The sequence below is a fragment of the Leptinotarsa decemlineata genome, unplaced genomic scaffold (genome assembly GCF_025532065.1).
Source record: "Leptinotarsa decemlineata unplaced genomic scaffold, Ldec_3_MD MMD2_tig00078422_RagTag_RagTag, whole genome shotgun sequence".
Taxonomy (NCBI): Eukaryota; Metazoa; Arthropoda; class Insecta; order Coleoptera; family Chrysomelidae; genus Leptinotarsa; species Leptinotarsa decemlineata.
The window spans coordinates 11581808-11599790 of NW_027412747.1; the positions used below are offsets into that span (position 1 = coordinate 11581808).

The 17983-nt window shown below is 36.0% G+C and overlaps 2 protein-coding genes across 2 annotated transcripts in view; both read right to left on the minus strand.

Annotated features, from left to right (window-relative positions):
- LOC111512522 (Leucine-rich tendon-specific protein) overlaps positions 1-17983 on the minus strand; it is a 158376-nt gene that overhangs the window by 58667 nt on the left and 81726 nt on the right. The gene's annotated exons all lie outside the window — the stretch shown is intronic.
- LOC141487377 (uncharacterized) lies at positions 12001-17610 on the minus strand. Its single transcript, XM_074186330.1, has one exon. The coding sequence runs from the start codon at positions 17608-17610 to the stop codon at positions 12001-12003; it is 5610 nt and encodes a 1869-aa protein (XP_074042431.1).

The window sequence follows — 17983 nt, forward strand, 5'->3', positions numbered from 1 at the left end:
TCTTTTGAGAAACATTATCTGTTCATATAAATTATACTCACAAGGTAGAAAAGCAATAGAGAAAGTTCAAAAAAATATTTCACCTGGCTTCCCCTCTTTTTATCTCAGAAATAACATCGGACGATAATATTTCAGCCAAAAACGTCTCAGTTGAAAATATTTCAAGACAAATTCATGTCAAAACTAAAACATCTCGCACAAAAAATAAATATATCAATAAGGCGATTACCAATCAGATTGTTTCAAAAGTTTTGGACATTTTGAAGTCATGTGTATTTTTGTAGCTTCATATCTCAATAAGTATTCATTTTACTGTGTCGTGGTATAAAATGATAGATAAAGTTTTGTATATTGATACTAGCAAAAACGGACTTTGTCGACTTCATGGGATCCTGAGCATTAAATCTTATGCTGACGATATTAATCGACTTGTATTACGTTGGCAAAAGTGCACTTATTTAAGTGACGTTTATTTCGATTAAATTTAATGAGTGATAACCGAAATATTTCAGTTCAAATTCTACTAATAAAAACGGACAATACTTTTGAAACAACCCTAAAAAAAAGGAGCGACAGTATTTACAGCGATCAAGGAGGGAATACATAAAACGTCGAAATTATTATATGATATTTCATTTGGCGGGATATATTTGTCACAAAATTTTTTTGTTGTGAGCCTTTTTCCCCTGAGAATTTACTGCTGAGATCATCAGCTGGAATATTTGTAGCTCAGAAGCTATGAAGAAGTAGATACCTTTAGAACTATATGATCGTAGATTCTCTATGCCAATGAAAACAACAGTTGAGATTGTTAGGTTATATTTTCTCTGGCTCTATGCGTGGAATCCGTGGTGATCAAACTTATTCATATCAAGGTTCTGATGTATCGATAGTTATAAAAAAAGTCCCAATTAAGACATTCACTGAGTAAAATTTCACATAGGTATATGACTTTTTCCGTCAGTTCAAGTGTTTATTCTGGAAGGTCATGAAACTGGCTCGAGAGCAGCATATGCTAATGATATTTCCAAAATATTGGCTTCTTTTTGTCCAGACTCGACACTCATTACGAAGACACGATAAACCTCATGCCAACTTTGATACCAGTCCTCAGACTCATCGCGATCTTGAACCACATGTCATTGGTGTCCAGATCATCTGATTCAAGACAAAAGAAATTGGTAATCATCGACCTATAGTACTCACCGGTGACAGTGATGGCCTGGCCAACGTCGTTCTCAAAGAAATATGGACCGATGACGCCGCCAGCCCAAAATCCACACCAAATCATATGGATATGATTTGGTGTGGATATCATATGGATACAATTTTCTTTGTTCACGTACCCATTCATCCAGAAATGGACCTAATCGCTGAAGACGAAAATTAGGGTCAGTTGACAACTGCCACACAGCCCATTCAGCAAACACACGTCGTTGTCTATGGTTGTTCATATTCAGTTCCTGGGTGAGTTGAATTTTGTACGGGTGGAGGCCCGAGTCACGACGCAAAAGTCTGCGAGTTCTTGTGAGCGACGCGAAATCGACTGCCTTGGATTCTCCTGCACACTCTCACAGGTAGTGATGATGTATTTGGCAGATGTTACGTTTTTCTGACGTACGGATGTTGGTCGATCGTTTACTAAACCAGTGGACTCAAATTTATCCACCACACGGCGAATAGTCCTCACGATAGAACTATTATGGCCACCATAAAATGGGTGAAGCGCGGGATACGTTGGCCAAAAAGAACAGCCATTCTGAATAAAGAATTTTATTATTTGCACGTGTTGTTGAATGCTATATCCATCCATGGTGATTTCACAAAACAGACTGATTAAATAACCATTGATTTGACAGATGTAGCTTCAACAGGATGGCCGTTATCAATTATCAAAGTTCTAGACACAAAAATCTGCTACTGGGTACATTTATTTTTTATTCTGCGACTTTTTTTCCATACCGCAAAAGAAAAATCTACCATGGGGTCTGTCTTGATCTGGAGGGATATTTTCGGGCTTCAGTTGGCACTTGTTGGGCTGTTGCACGTCTTTTGTGGTGATCCGTTACCAAGTCAATTGAAAGTCGTTCTAGGAAATCTCTTCGGAGCAAAGTTGGGTCACAATTTTTGTTCTTGAAGGCAGCAAATACGTTTGTTGCAGCTATATTTAGTACACGGTAAAATATTTCCATAGGCCACCTTCTTGTAATCCTGACACAATTATAGTTAATAATTATAGACTATACAGGGAAGATAGAAATGCAGGAGAAAGGGGTTTATGCATTTATGTAGAAAATAAATATGTCAGCGATTTGATTGTTAACAATGCGGTAATGCGTGGGGGCAATTGTGGATAAAATTGACTATGAATAAAAAGAGTTATGGATGAACTAATTTGTATGGGTGATTTCAATATAAATTTTCTTGATGAAAACGCCGCGCCGTTTTAAGAAAACTTAATAATATTTCAGATGTCTTTGATTTAACACAGATTATGACTGAGCCAACAAGGAAAACAGACACTTCAGAGACTTTTCTTGATTACAGTATACTCAGGAAAAAGCATTTGATTGAAAAGGTCTATTGTAAACTTAATTTGAAATTTGAAAGATGTGTACTTATCGATGTTACAAAAATTTTGACGAGGAGTTGTTCATTGATGATTTGAGAAATATATCATTCTTCCGTATATTCGGTCAAGATAATGTGGATGAAAAAATATCATACTAGGTGAATTGTTTGATAAATTGATTCGATAGGCATGCTCCCATAACTACATCTAGAATAACGAAAAATTAAGATCCTTGGCTAACATTTACAATAGAACAAATGATACGCGAGGGAAATAAAGCTTTGAGAAAATTTAAGCAGACCAAGTCACCAGCTCATCTACAATTTTATAAGGATTTGAAAAATTATACAAGCTATAATGAGAGAAGAAGGGCTTATTTTCTTCATCAATTTAATAACTCTTCGTCAAAGAATATGTAGCAGACACTTGGATCATATAATTTTGTTAATGAGAGAAGGAGTGAAATTCCGGTAAACTTAAAGACTCCTAGTAGGATTAATAATTTCCTAGTGAATTCTATTCCTAATGGATTATTACAAGCTCAACAATATTGTACCACCTAGTTTTGAGTTTAAAGAAATAGATGACATATTCGCATATGACAAAATATGTGAAATTAAATCAAATGCAATGGGTTGTGATGAGTTGAATGTTACGCTAATCAAACTATGTTGCCCTCTTATTGATCCGTATATCACACATATTATTAATTTTTGTCTGATGCATGGTGTCGTTCCGTTAGTTTGGAAGAAGGCTGTTATAAAGATTCTACCCAAAAATCAACAACCTGGAGAATACAAAGATTTTAGGGGGATAAGCATTTTACCTATTCTTTCTACGATTCTTGAAAGGAGTATTGAAGTACAAATAAGAGAGCATTTGACTAATTTCTCATAACTGCCCACTGTTCAATCTGGCTTCCAAAGATGATATAATTACTTCTATCGATAAAGGTCAATGTACAATTTTAGTTCTTTTAGATTTCAGTAGAGCATTTGACACTATAAATACAGACTTGCTGCTTAACATTTTGGGCTATATAGGTTTTTCTGATATGGCAACCTTTCTTTCACGAAATTATTTAAGTAAGAGGGAGCAGTGTGTAGAAATTGAAATGGTCCAATCTGAATATTTTACACTGAAATCAGGGGTACCTCAGGGCTCTATCCTTTGCCCGTTGCTTTTTTCTATATGCACTATCAAATTGATCAAATCTTTGAAGTTATGAAGAATTCACGTCTATACAGATGACACCCAAATCTATTACAGTTTTCCTCCCCCACTAGTGGATAATGCTTGTGAAATTATGAATCAGGAATTAGCGACCTTCATCGATCCAGCTTCTGATCACTGCTTATTTGGTTGTTTGGTTCTGCATATGATTGTGCTAAAACGCAGCAAAGAAGCGTTAAAATCAAAGATAACTTTTTAACGGTAGTAAATGAAACCAAAAATTTAGGAGTCATATTAGACTCAGATCTGAGATTCGAAAAACATATCAATAAGTTAATTCAACGTGCATGTAGCTCATTGAAATTGATTTATAGGAACCGGCAATTTTTTCCAAGAAGTGTTAAAATAAAATTTTGTGAAACATTAGTTTTGTCAAACTTTAATTATGCGGATTCGTTATATGGTCCAAATCTGACTACTGTTTACAGTAAAAAATCCAGAAAGTACAAAACTCTTATTTAAGATTGATATATGGCATAGTGTCAGTACTCACTTCCCTATTATTATTGAGGAAAAATATGCTGTATAGAGTTAGGTGAAAGAACATATTCCTGATGAAGTAAGTGTTTGCTTCATTGGAAAAAATGAACTTCGCTCTTGATTTTTCAAATTTTTTTAAAAATATTTTCTCAATATAGATGTACTGTATGTGGAAAATAATAAAGACGTATTATTATTATTATAATTGGTCAACTGTGTCAACACCACTTTTCGTATGATTGTACAACATAACTTCAGGTTTGTTTGTTTTTCTATCTAAGCTATCATCCTCATGCACACTTGATATGAGAGGTATTTTTTTTTCTTTGGAATACGTGACACTGATGTACAATTTTCTTCAAAGCCAAACATCCCCGAGTCCTCTGGTCAGCAATTTACGGGATAATTCTCGCTTGTTTTTCTTGATGGGGCCAATCATACTTAATTTTTTCCAGAAGGCTCTGACATAACGGTAAACTGATAAACCAGTTGCCCATCGTAACGTTTCTTCCAGTCTTGATTATAGGTTGTACAAGGCGCTCCACAATTGATTTTCCAGTATTCTACACCTAAAACTTCCAGAAGATTGCTTTCCGACGTGAACATACATGTTTAGTGCATAAAATGTCTTAGCATTCACTAGGGCGAATATTTTAATGCCATACCTCTCGAGCTTACTAGGAATGTACTGACGAAAATTACATTTTCCACGAAAAACCGAGAGCATTTCGTCGTCAGTAGTATACCTACTCTGATGGCGTATAATTTTCTTTGCAATTCGAAACAAACAATTCTGAGAGATCTCGTATTTCTGCCAACTTATCTGTATTTTGCCTCTCAGGTCTAGTATTCTTTTTGCCGAATCTTAAATTCCTTAGCACAAGTTGAAAACGTTCCAGTGACATCGTTAGCCTAAACATTTCAATTGAAGTGGCGTTGGTTTTCCACAACTCTTTTTCACTTAAATGATTGGTTTTTCACACGGCGAAAAGGTATGAGAGTCCTAGAAATGCTTTGATTTCATTTATATCTGTAGGAGACGCTGTTGGTGTACTCAACAACCAGATTTAGTATTTCATCTGTGAAAAAGCGTGACCAAGTATCCAGAATACTTGAAGAAGTGCGTACTGGCCTTCAACGCCTGGCAGGCGTTATATTTTTTGCTCGAGTTTCAACCCACTGGTTTGACGGTGGATGTTTTTTCCAGTTCGTCAAGATGTCTGTGCCAGTGAAAAATGGCCCTTTATACTCCGACTCAGACTCTTCCACGAGATCTTCTATCGACTCTGGTTCAAACTCTTGATCCGTCTCAGAATCTTCTGTACTCTCTTCAACACAATATTCCTCTCTGGAGTCTGCTTGGTCGTCTGAAACAATATTCTGGCCTTCTCCATCTTCTGTCTTCTCCCATAACTTTCGCAATCGTTCCTGTTCTTTCTGATAACTCATATCTGAAATAAACAATGATTTCCTATGCTATTTTATGAAAAATAATCGAAAAACCATCCGCCTGTGAGACAAAACTAGGAATGAAATAGACTATAATGCTAAAATACACTTCTTAATCGGACAACTGGTGAGTAAACAAAACACAAGTATTCTAAGGTATTTCACCAGCAATAGTAGCGTTACTGCTGAAATCCGTCTATAGTTCGTTCGGTATTGTCTGAGAGTAAAAGAATTTCAAGAATGCAAACATGTCGCTACATCAAAGAAAGCAACATATTCGTCTCAAGCAAATAGCATTGCAATTCACTCACAAAATCATTGAGATATGTCTACCCTCTATATCCCTTGAGGACGCCGCTAACGAGCCATTAAAATAGGAATATGAGACAAAGAACGCGAAAACACCGACAAAGAATGCAAAAATACAGCCTAAAGAACCGCTCGATGTTTTTTCTGATATTACGTTTAAGATAATATTAATAGGCGTTGGACTGGGGGTATTGATATAAATTTTCCATTGATATATTCTGTATGGTGTATGGTGAAAACTAATTTTGTTTAAATATTTTATTTTGGGAAGGACAATTTATATTTGATAATTTAGAATTGTTACCTTCTACAGATCTATAAAATAATCACAATATTAAATTTACAAATAAATACAAATGTAGAAAGGGCAAAAAGTTACTGCATTTGATAAATTAGCTTTTTAGAAAAAAAAATCAAATTTGTCATTAACTTGAATTTAAAAAATTTTGTATATTGAAAGAAATATGTATAATCTGGTGACGTTTTAAAGACTCTATCCATTTTCTTCATCCAACCTATTTGAATCAAAACATTATAATTTGTACTTATGATTCGTCTTTTGATGTAAATGAATTTGATATTATTATTATCATTGACACTGATAATATCAAATTGATCGTCGGTATGATAATGAAGATGGATAAAGTATTCTAAACATCACCAGATAAGTATACAAATAGAATAGATTTTCGCGGTTAGAGATTTGAACATCTGATTTCGAGTTGAACCGCGTTCAAAATTTCGCGTTGTTCGACGTTTCGGCTTCGAATTTGATATTTTCAGGAAGTAAAAAAGTGTGGCTGCACTGAGAGATACACTTCATATATTCTTGTTGGTTCGGAAATGAAGATTCATATTCCTTATTAGATTTTATAGTTGATTCAGAAACAATTTTATAGATTTAATGGGAATACTTATTTTGAATAAGACATTGCCATAATTTTAATTTGAAAAAAGTCTACAGGGATTCGTTGAGTGATTCTTCACTGGATGAATCAGTTTCATTAGAATTGATAACAACTGGAATAATTTTTCTCATAATGAGTCTAAGCGATCATCCAGACTCCACATATCTGCTTTGATTCTGATTGTTTTGTGGATACATTTTTCCCAAGCTTTTTGTTCGACTGTTTCCAGAGCACTGTATAGGTATTTCTTCACTTCACACAGCTTGAAGGTCTCATTATTCCTTACGATGAATCCTTTAACTTGAGCCCAAACCAACTCTATTGGATTCAATGCCAAGTTGAGGAGCTCCGCTTTTAACATGGGCGATTCAAAAGGAATATCTTTCATTTGTAACCACTCAGTAATATCTGCTCTCTTTCAAGACGACGTCGGCAGCTTCTCGACTCGTCTACTGTGGTAACTCATTATCCATTACTATTACGGATCCCCGCGGATGTTTTACAAGTATGTTTTTAAACCATTCTTCGAATACTGTGGCATCTGTTTCTTAATGATAATCCATTCAAACACCATCAATCTATCTTCCACGAATCCTTCACTGCTGCCTATGTGAGTGATGATAAGATGACGACCTTTCCCAACTAGAATTTTCGAACCAGTGAACCAACCTTCCATAAAGGCTTGTCTTCCACTTTTGATGTTCTGATCTTGCCAAACCTTCGAAACGGTGTGATCCTCATTGACCCATGTTTCATCCAAATAAAAATAGTTTTACCTAGTGCTCTGGCTTTCTTTATTTCTTTTACATAGTTTCCTCTCCATTCTACAATATCTATTAACATGATCTTTCTATGTTGCTTTCCAAAAGTGAAATTCAGCTCATGTAATATCTTCCATAATCGAGTTCCTATATCAGGAAAAAAAACTGTCTTCACGAATAACTGACAAAACTTTATTTAATGTATAGGTATTTCGTTCTCCTAATAGAATTCTTGACTTCTTCATCGATAACCAAACACTTTCTACCAGTGGATACTTTCGGCTCGAAAGAGTTGTTGTTTTCCTTGAGTTTCTTGGAAATTCTAAAAATTGTCGATCTATTGACACTTGTCATACTCGCGCATGTTTGCACTACTTCCTCCTTACTTTTTATTCCGGGCGGATATTGTCATTCATAACAATTGTTTTTTATTTATATTTAATGGTGACAATTTCGGACGCTTCACGATTCCCGAACAACTAGCTTCCATGTTGTATAGCTGTTTATTAAACGCGCTCTCGAAGTAAACTTAAGAATATCACGAATAATCCCGCTAAAAATCCAATCCGGTCTTATTGATGGGTGCGATGTGTCTGTTGACAGTATAATTCAAAGGAATATATATTTATACCGCCTTGAAAAAAACAATGTTTTTTCAATCCCCCTTCAACTAAATACCTATTTGTTGAAGAATGTCTTGGTTACTACTGGACATATTTTAACATTTGTCATAGTAGATTCGTTATTTTGTTTGTTTGTTATGAATGATATTTTTCAATAATTAATTTTGTATTTTCGTCGTATAAATTCATTTATTCAATTCGTTGAGGGTAAATAGAATGAATGAAGTAAATAGAAGTAAATAGAAATAGAGTGAATACAGTACGCCTATGGCACTAATAGACAACAGGAGAACATCTACCACAAAAATGCTATTATATACTTTCCACTAATCAGTCCGTAACTGATTTTTTCAAAGGCATAACACAAGCGCCACAGGAAAATCCTTAAGGCGCTCTAAGAGCGGTGCCTGTGTGAAAGTGGCGATTCACATTGGATTTGAATCGCTGGAGATTATCCATTTGGAAAAACGTTCTCAGGAAGTTAATTCCACATGAACGCAGTTTTCCCAATGGAAGAGTTATTAGACAGTGAAGTTCGAGGTGTACCGAGTTGAACCTCGAAACGATGAGCAGCCACAGTTCGTCGCGGATTTATGATGTGTACCGCTCTTGGTGAAATCGAATGTGCCAAATCACTTGAACACTTTCCGTGAAAGTATTTACAGAAGAGAGAATAACATTAATATAGCCGCCGACCGAATCAACTTGCACTGCGCAATAATATTAACTGCTGTAATCAATGACATCACTTGTCATCCTGTTTAATTCCAATCACAGTTTTCATTTCACATTTTGGAATCACCACATACTCGTCATCTGATTTAATTGAAAAGTTTGAGCCCTTATAATCCAAAAAACATGTTCGTGGGTGTCATTTTCATAAAATTTCATTAATATTCATCTACCTCTGAATTTTATCCCAGGAATGACTCCGGATAATGAGTTATATCACGAGGCTCATCTTTTTCACATTTTCGCAATACATAATTCAACATACAGCTCGGAATTAATTTTCTAATGATAAGAAACAAACATTGAACGAGTAACATAACTGGAATGCAACTAAAAACTCAGAAAGAAATTCCATTACATCCTACGAGAATTCAAATTTCTTCAGCGACAAAACATATGTTAATGCTTTCGGGAAACATATGTTGTACTACTTGGGGAACAATGGAATATAAATTCGAAGTTTTAGGTTATTGTTTTTTGAATTAAAATCAATACAATTGGACCCCTCTAGAGCTTGTATTGGATTTTTTAGACTTCTTTGGGTGAACTATAAATTATATTTTCAGATGTTCGTCGCATGTTACAAGGCGGAGGTGGATGTATTTGAATTTGAAAAAGAGGCGAACTGGAACTTCTGTTGTCGAATGACCTGAACATGTGCATGGCTTTGAATTTCCATTAAGAGAGTTCGTTTTTCAAACTTGTCTTCTCGCATAAACAAAGATGAACAACTTGGTTTAAAAAAGAATCAACATTTAGAACGAGGTTGTTTTGAACGTAACATACCCGAAAGCTTTTCTTTTCTGCATTTTCAATGAGTTTCAAGTCTGAAATGATACTGAATTAACATTAACTCACTTCGGTCGATTGTAAAAAACGGTATTTTGCTCAAAGTTATTCACAGAACTCCACTGAATTTTTCGTGGAAATTATTGGAAGTCATTCTTCCATAGAATCTCCGGATAATTGAGAAAGGACAAATGCTCGATAACTCGATAGATTAGAATAAAAAAACTGGTTCAAAATTATTTTCACCACAAATAGTATGGCTAATTGTCAGGTACATGGAAAAATCAAATATCATTCATTTTCTCATTTCGAAAACATATCATTCAGCATGACTGAAGTTTTTCAGAAAGACAATAATTCAAAATTTGAAAGTGGAATATTGAAGTTATCAGAAACCTCATAATACGATTGAAAGATTCTACACTTGATGTTTTCTACAATATACCTAGCTATAACTGTGATTTGAATTATATTAGAATAACTTTTGGAACGCCATAGAGTAAAATAATTTCACATAAGAGTCGTATACGATCAAACAAACATTTCTGAGCACTAACACAATATTTTATCAAAATAACATTAAATTTGAATAACTGAATACAACTAACCGACACTTGATGAACATTCATATTAAAACTAATTAATACAGTTTGTCGTGTGATTTTCACTATAAAGGGATTTACAAAAACAGCGACACGTGTTTCGCTATACAATAGCTTTCTCAAGTGTAAATCAAAAGTTACTTCTAAATTACAACCGCTTTATATATGGAAATGAACAGATTCAATAATGGCGAATTACTCAATTGAGTTTGATCGTTCATAGGATATTAAGAGTTTTTGAATTTGTTTATTTCCATTCTCTCCAACAGGTCAAGTTTCAAACCTTCCTTGTGAAAATGGAGGGACTTGTATTCATGGTTGAACTCATATGTCCCTGTGTGATTGAATGAATTGCATATGTGTAATTTATTTTTCCATTCTAGAAACTATTTTTGTGTTCCGTTATGCGGGCTTTGCACGTTATTCCAGTTTGACCTATATAAAACATCGGACATGACCCACATGATAATTTATACACTCCCGATTTTTCTGATACAGAACTTTTATCTTTGTTACTCTTGATGTGTATGCCTAAATTGTTGTTGGTTTTGAAAGCAATATTTATACCTTTGTTGTGCAGAAAATCTGAAATATTTGTAGTGGGTTGGCCTAAGTAGGTTAAGGTTCTATAACTTTCATCCTCTTCTCTTCGAATTGGGTAAACTTCTTTCAAAGCTTGGATTTTAATAATAATAAAGATGTATTAGACTGCTATCGTAATCATTGTTGACGACTATTTGTTTTATCATTTTTTTTTGTTAACTTTTGTTATTGTCAACTCCAAAACATTTGACGAAACATCGGATGTCCACCATTGAGTATGAGAGTGTTCCACGTAAAAGAAAGTTCACCTCTTTCATATAATATATTGTGTAGCAGTCCTATGAATGATATCTGATTCAATTCTATAACGAGTGTTTGGTATACAAACTGAATAGAGAAAATTATTTTTGAAGTGATAACTTCTTATACGAGGGTAAACCGCTTGGTAACATAAAACATAAAGCGCCAGTATGTCTGCTACCTCTTTCTCCTCACTCCTAGCCGTATCTCAGAGAAGCGATTCTCTCATCTCTCTTCACATGACTCAGTGTTCAGTGGGCGGTCAACATATACTGTTGACAGTGAACAAGTAAAGTAAAACTATCACCGCTTTTGGAAGTGATTATAAAAAATTTGACGAAACAAGCAAAATATGATCCTCGGAACATAATCTCCTGACGAAAGGTTGGGATCACTTAATATTTTGTATTTATTGTGATACTAAATAATTGTAAAACAAAATACAGGGTGTTCCAAATGAGGTCGACACCATTGCCAACTCCGTTATTGTTGTTTCCTTGATAACTATCAAACTTGGAAATGCCCAATAAATCCTACTTTTAGTCGGGATAAACTTTTAATGACTTTTCCTTTGACAAATTATCAGTAACTATATAAAACATTTTGTTTTTTATCTACAGGGTCGTATTTTCAATAAATAACACCAAACTAATAAAAAGATGAACAAATCAATATAACATTCTCCCCCCGCTGGAGGAATTACTTTTTCTCTAGCTCCAATCTGCAAATTTTCGTGACTGGGCGCCTATATTCCGAAGTTGAGGTTTTTACGTCGACTACTCGAATTCTGCCATCAACTCCTGGATGAACAGCCGTTATTTTACCTAATTTCCACTTATAGCGTGGTGCTTGATCGTCGACCAGGATGACCATGTCATTGAGTGCTATGGGTTTGCAGTCATTAGTCCATTTACTTCGCTTCGACAAGGTTGGCAGATATTCTCTTGTCCAGCGAGTCCAAAACGAATTAATTAGCATTCGAGAAATTTTCCATTCTCTTCTCAGAGTATTCGCATCTGGATTGATTGGTACCAAATCACCTTCTCCGTTGGAAGAGCCAATCAAAAAATGATTAGGAGTGAGTGCTTCTGCGTCAGCTGAATCCATTGAAACTTTTGTCAATGGTCGGGAATTAACGATTTTCTCCGCTTCCGCAAAAAAGGTTTGTAAAGTTTCTTCTTTCAGGGACGAGTCGTAGAGTGCTTTGCCGATGACACTTTTCACTGAACCTATTAACCTCTCCCATATTCCTCCCATGTGGGGAGCAGACGGTGGAATGAATTGGAAGCTAATACCTCTTGACGACAAAGAATCAATAATCGCTGTTCGATCTATTTCTTCCATGGCTTGGCGAATTTCGTGTGCAGCACCTCTCAGATTTGTTCCATTGTCGCAAAATATGACCTGAGGTTGTCCTCTTCTAGCCGACATTCTTAGTATGGCTTGAATCGTGGAATCGCTACTCAGACTATGTGCAATTTCTAGATGGATAGCTCTAACTGCCAAGCATGTGAATAGCACACCCCATCTTTTTTCGCATCTCCTACCAATCTTCACCATAATTGGGCCGAAATAGTCCATTCCAGTGTTAATAAAAGCTCTAACACCTCTCTTTAATCGTGCTTCAGGTAGTTGACCCATTAGAGGTGGTGAAGGTTTGCTTTTCTCAATCCTACATTTCAAACAGCTTGAGAATGCTGATTTGACTGCAGCTCGACAGTTTATCACCCAGTATTTCTGTCTGATTTCATTTATGACTAATTCTACTCCTCTATGATGAAATTTTTCGTGATAATTTTGTATCAACAATTTGGTGAATTCATGTTTTGGACTCAGAATGATGGGTTGTCGTGTGCTCTCCGCCATAAATTCTGTAAAATTCGTTCGTCCACTCAGTACCATAATTCCATCTTTCATTTCTGGAAATAAACAGGCTAGTTTGCTTTGACCACCCAGAGATTTTCCAGTTTTGAGTTTTTGTATTTCTTCTGGAAAACACTCCTGTTGAACATGTTTCAGCCATATCTTCTCAGCTTTCAGGATTTCCTCTACTGTTAGGTTTGGAGGAAATTTTTCTTTGTTTCTTACAATTTCGAAAAATCTCAAACACCATCCGGTAGTCCTGATCAGTCTATTCCACTTCGAAAATCGTCGTATGTCTGGGAGGCATTCTTCATATTTTTGAAAAATGACAAAACATGTTTTAATTTTCCGATTTCTCAGCTCTACGTCATTTTCATTCAAATAGGAAGGTCTTTTATTTTCGATTGGCCATGATTCTTCTGAATTTTTGAGAAAATAAGGACCAGAAAACCATTCATTTGAAATTACTCCGTTGATTTTTTTCCTGCGTGTAGCTTCATCCGCGATATTAAGTTCAGTTGGGACCCATCGCCATTCCGCTATACGTGTCAATTCTTGAATTTCACCGATTCGATGTGATACGAACGGTTTGTAGTTTCTTCCGTCCCCTCGTATCCAATTCAAGACACATGATGAGTCGGACCAATAAAACATTTCATCTATGGAGAACTCGAGTTCATTCCTTATCACTTGAGCCAGCCGACTGGCCATCACTGCCGCCTGGAGTTCAAGCCTAGGGATGGAAAGAGGTTTCAGAGGAGAAACTCTCGTTTTCGCTGAGATAAGACAAACATCAGTTCTGTTTTCTCCAATGACGCGAAGAAAGCTAACTGCTGAGAATGCTTTCTCACTACTATCACAAAATGTGTGAATTTCGATTCGTAATGCTGATGGAATCAATAGACTATAGCATCTTGGAATTTTGATCAGTACAATTTTCTCCATGTCACTCAACCAATCTTTCCAAGCGATGAGAAGTTCTTCAGGTAACAAATCATCCCAATCGATTCCTACTCGCCAAATATCTTGCATCAGTATTTTACATCTCACCGTGAAAGTAGTGATCAAACCTAGCGGGTCGTATACCGACATCAAAGCTTGCAAAACCTTCCTCTTTGTAGGTTGTTCCGCCACTAAGTTTTCTGAAGTCAGTCTGAAGGAAAACTCGTCGTTTCTGCGATCCCACCATAAGCCTAATATTCGATGTAAGGAAGTGTCATCGATATTTTTTGTAGCCGCCAGTAACATATCATCAGATAGCTTATCTCGAATCAGTTGGGAGTTTGTCATCCAGTTGACTACTTCAAATCTCGCAACCTTCTGGACTTTGCATACTTCTATTATCGTTTCTAGCGCTTCTTCTTCAGTGTCTTTTGAATCCAAATAGTCATCTACATAGAATTTTTTGATAATAGCTGTTCGAATGTCTGGATTCGTAGAAAATTCTTCAGCATTCGAGTTTTTTACGAATTGAGCACATACGGGCGAACAGTTTGCTCCAAAAGTCATGACCAACATTTCATAAATATCAGGAGGTCTGTCGCTTTCCAATTTTCGCCAAAGGAATCGTTGAGCACATCTATCTCGTTCTTGTATTCCTACTCTATGGAACATCTCTTGAATATCTCCACAAAAACCGAATCGCCTTTGTCGAAATTTCCATAAAATTGCAACCAATGACTGCAACAAATCTGGACCAGAGATTAAAGCATCATTCAAGCTCATACCTCTTGATTTTGCTGCAGCATCAAAGACTAGCCTGATTTTATTCGGTTTGTTGGGATTTTCTACAGCGAAATGAGGGAGATACCAAAGATGAGGATTGTCAATTTTCTCTTCCTCTAAGGTCAACTTCTTTATATATCCTTTCTCTTCATATTCCATAATTTTCTTGCAATAATCCTTTCCAAATTTTTCGTTCAGACGACATTTTCTTTCGACACATTTTAGTCTTTGGAGTGCCATGGATTTACTTTCAGGTAGCTGTATATTATCGGTTTTCCACAATAAACCGATTTCGTAGTTTTCTCCGGTATACTTTAAGGTGTTTCTCATCAGTTCTAATGCTCGTGAACTTTCACAAGATGGTTGGTCGGCTGCGATCAAAGTACCAAATGTTTCGGTCTGATAAGATTTCTCTACCATCTTCTGCAGTTCTTCATCAGTCGTCTCTTTTTCACAAATGTGTAAAGTATGGGCTTTGAAAGAGTTTTCCCCGCTATTTGGACTTGGTCCGTGTACAGCCCAACCTAACTTACATTTACTGGCTACAGGAAGATTTTCTGGGCCGGTTCTTATCTGTCTCGCAAGTATCAGATGTATGTTATCTTGTCCAATAAGCAGTGAAGGTTTTTCGTGATCGATATCTTTTATTGGAACACCTTTTAGATGTGAAAACTTTTTCCAATCGGATATGTTGATGTGTTGTTCTGGTAACGACATATGAGTGACAGTTCGGACTCTTTTCATAGTGAACATTCTGCTGTCATTAATTTTGGAAACAGTCACGTCTAAACGAACGGAATTTTCCTCAACCATGACATTTTCGTTTGTCCATTGTAGACAAAGTGATTCCTTCGTTCCAGTTAGCCCAAGTGTCTCTGCTACTTCTGCATCTAATAATGTCACCGTAGACGCCTCATCACAAAGAGCAAGAATAGGGACAACACCTCGTGGACCGTATAATTTTATACGAATCACTCTCAGAAGAATCGTAGTGAAAGGTTTGTTGACAGAGCATACTCTTCCTCGATTATCATCATTAGTATCTCTTCCTATCGCTGCCTGATTGTTATTGACTTCTAATTCTTTGTGTAATAGAGGATGATGATGAAGTTTACAGCCGTTTGTTCCACAAATCTTCCTCTTTTTACATTTGAATTTTTGATGATTCTTTTGAAGGCAACTGAAACATAGTTTTTTTCCGGTTACCATTTCCCATCTCTTATTCAGGTCATCGTGATTCATCTGCGGACAAATGCTTTCTTGATGTATTTTGTCACAGTAACCACATGTCTTGTGAGTGTTTTGGGTGTGAATATTGTATACTCTTTCATTTCTCTTCATTTGATTTGTGAATTTCTGTGAGAATGTTTCATTGCGTGGGGTACTAACATTACACGCAAAGCTTGCTTTCTCGTTCAACCACAAAGAGAAATCTTCCAAATTGATATCACCCTTTTTCATTTCCAACTTTTCACCCCAGGATAATTTCATTGAATCTGGAATTTTCGTCAGTAATTCACGAATAAATTGAGGATTTTCGAGATAACGTTTACTTCCTAGACTCTTCATGATCGAAACCATGTTGCTCACCTCTGCAGAATAATGAATCAGCTTTTCAAAGTTATTTTCTCTTATGGAAGGAAGGATGCTGATTCTGTTCATCAAAATATCTATGATGTATTCAGGTCTTCCGAATCGTTTCTCTAAAGTTTCAATCACAAGATCTACGTTATCGGCAGTTAACATCATTCCTGCAACTGTTGTCTTTGCTTCCCCTTTTAGAAATCTCTGCAGCTTTAGCATGATCTCTTCATTGCTGTAGTCACAAAACTTGCGAAGATTCTTGAAAGACTTATGGAACAGGGGCCAATCTTGGGGACTGCCATCAAACTGTGGAAAATCCTTCTCTAACATTTTTCGCATGTGGAATTTATCTGGATTCATTACTTCAAGTGACGTTGGGTTTTGAGTTGTTGAAGCTGGGTGAGAAAACGTTCTGAGAACGTTTGCAACAGTTCCGCAAAGCTGTTGTATGTCTTGTGATGTGATATTTCCTGGTTTCTCTTCGGAAAATTGTCCTTCGACCTTGGGTATGTCATCATTGGGTTTCTCAGTTTTTTCAGGAATACGTGACAGATTTTCTTGTCTATCATAATGAAATTGTTCAGATGTGTAATCTACCCATTGAGACACTCTGTTTCTTTGTTCTTGTTCTTCAACTAATTCTCTCCTGATATTTTCGCTTCTTGCTTCTGATTGAACGTAACTGCTGCCTTCTTCTTGGGCATCTATCTCGGCTTCATGCAATTCTTCTTCGAGTTGAAGAAGGTGTAAACTATCAGCTATTTCCTTCTTCTTCAACTCTCTACGGTTCTTTTCTTCTAGTTGTTGTTCTTCCAGTTCTAGCTCTCTGGATTTTCTTTGTAGCTCCCGTCTTTGTCTTTCTATTTTAAGAGCTATTCTTTTCTTTTTCAAATCCAAACTACTTCGTCGAGATAATCCGGTATCCCTTGAGGCTCTCGAATGAACAGACTGCTTTGAGTGAACCTCATGTATCAAGGAAGTTGACTCGCCGGATTTATCTTCAACGACTTTTTCAGGTAGTTTGTCTAGACTGGATTCTGGTTTCTCACGACTTCCAAATCCGTTTGGCCATACGTAGTCCGATGACAGACTTTGATTCAGACCTGCACCTTCTCGCTTGGACGTACGTTTCTCCATATCGTGATCACGTCGGGGTCACCAAATGTTGTTTCCTTGATAACTATCAAACTTGGAAATGCCCAATAAATCCTACTTTTAGTCGGGATAAACTTTTAATGACTTTTCCTTTGACAAATTATCAGTAACTATATAAAACATTTTGTTTTTTATCTACAGGGTCGTATTTTCAATAAATAACACCAAACTAATAAAAAGATGAACAAATCAATATAACAGTTATTATTGATGCTTCGAATTTGTCTAAACGGGCAAACTAGTAGCATTTTTAATGTCCTTCTCGATGCCAAAAACAAAAAAATTGACAGTCGCATTTTCAAAATATTACATGAAATGTTATTTTTTCGAATGGAACACTATATTTTATCATGGC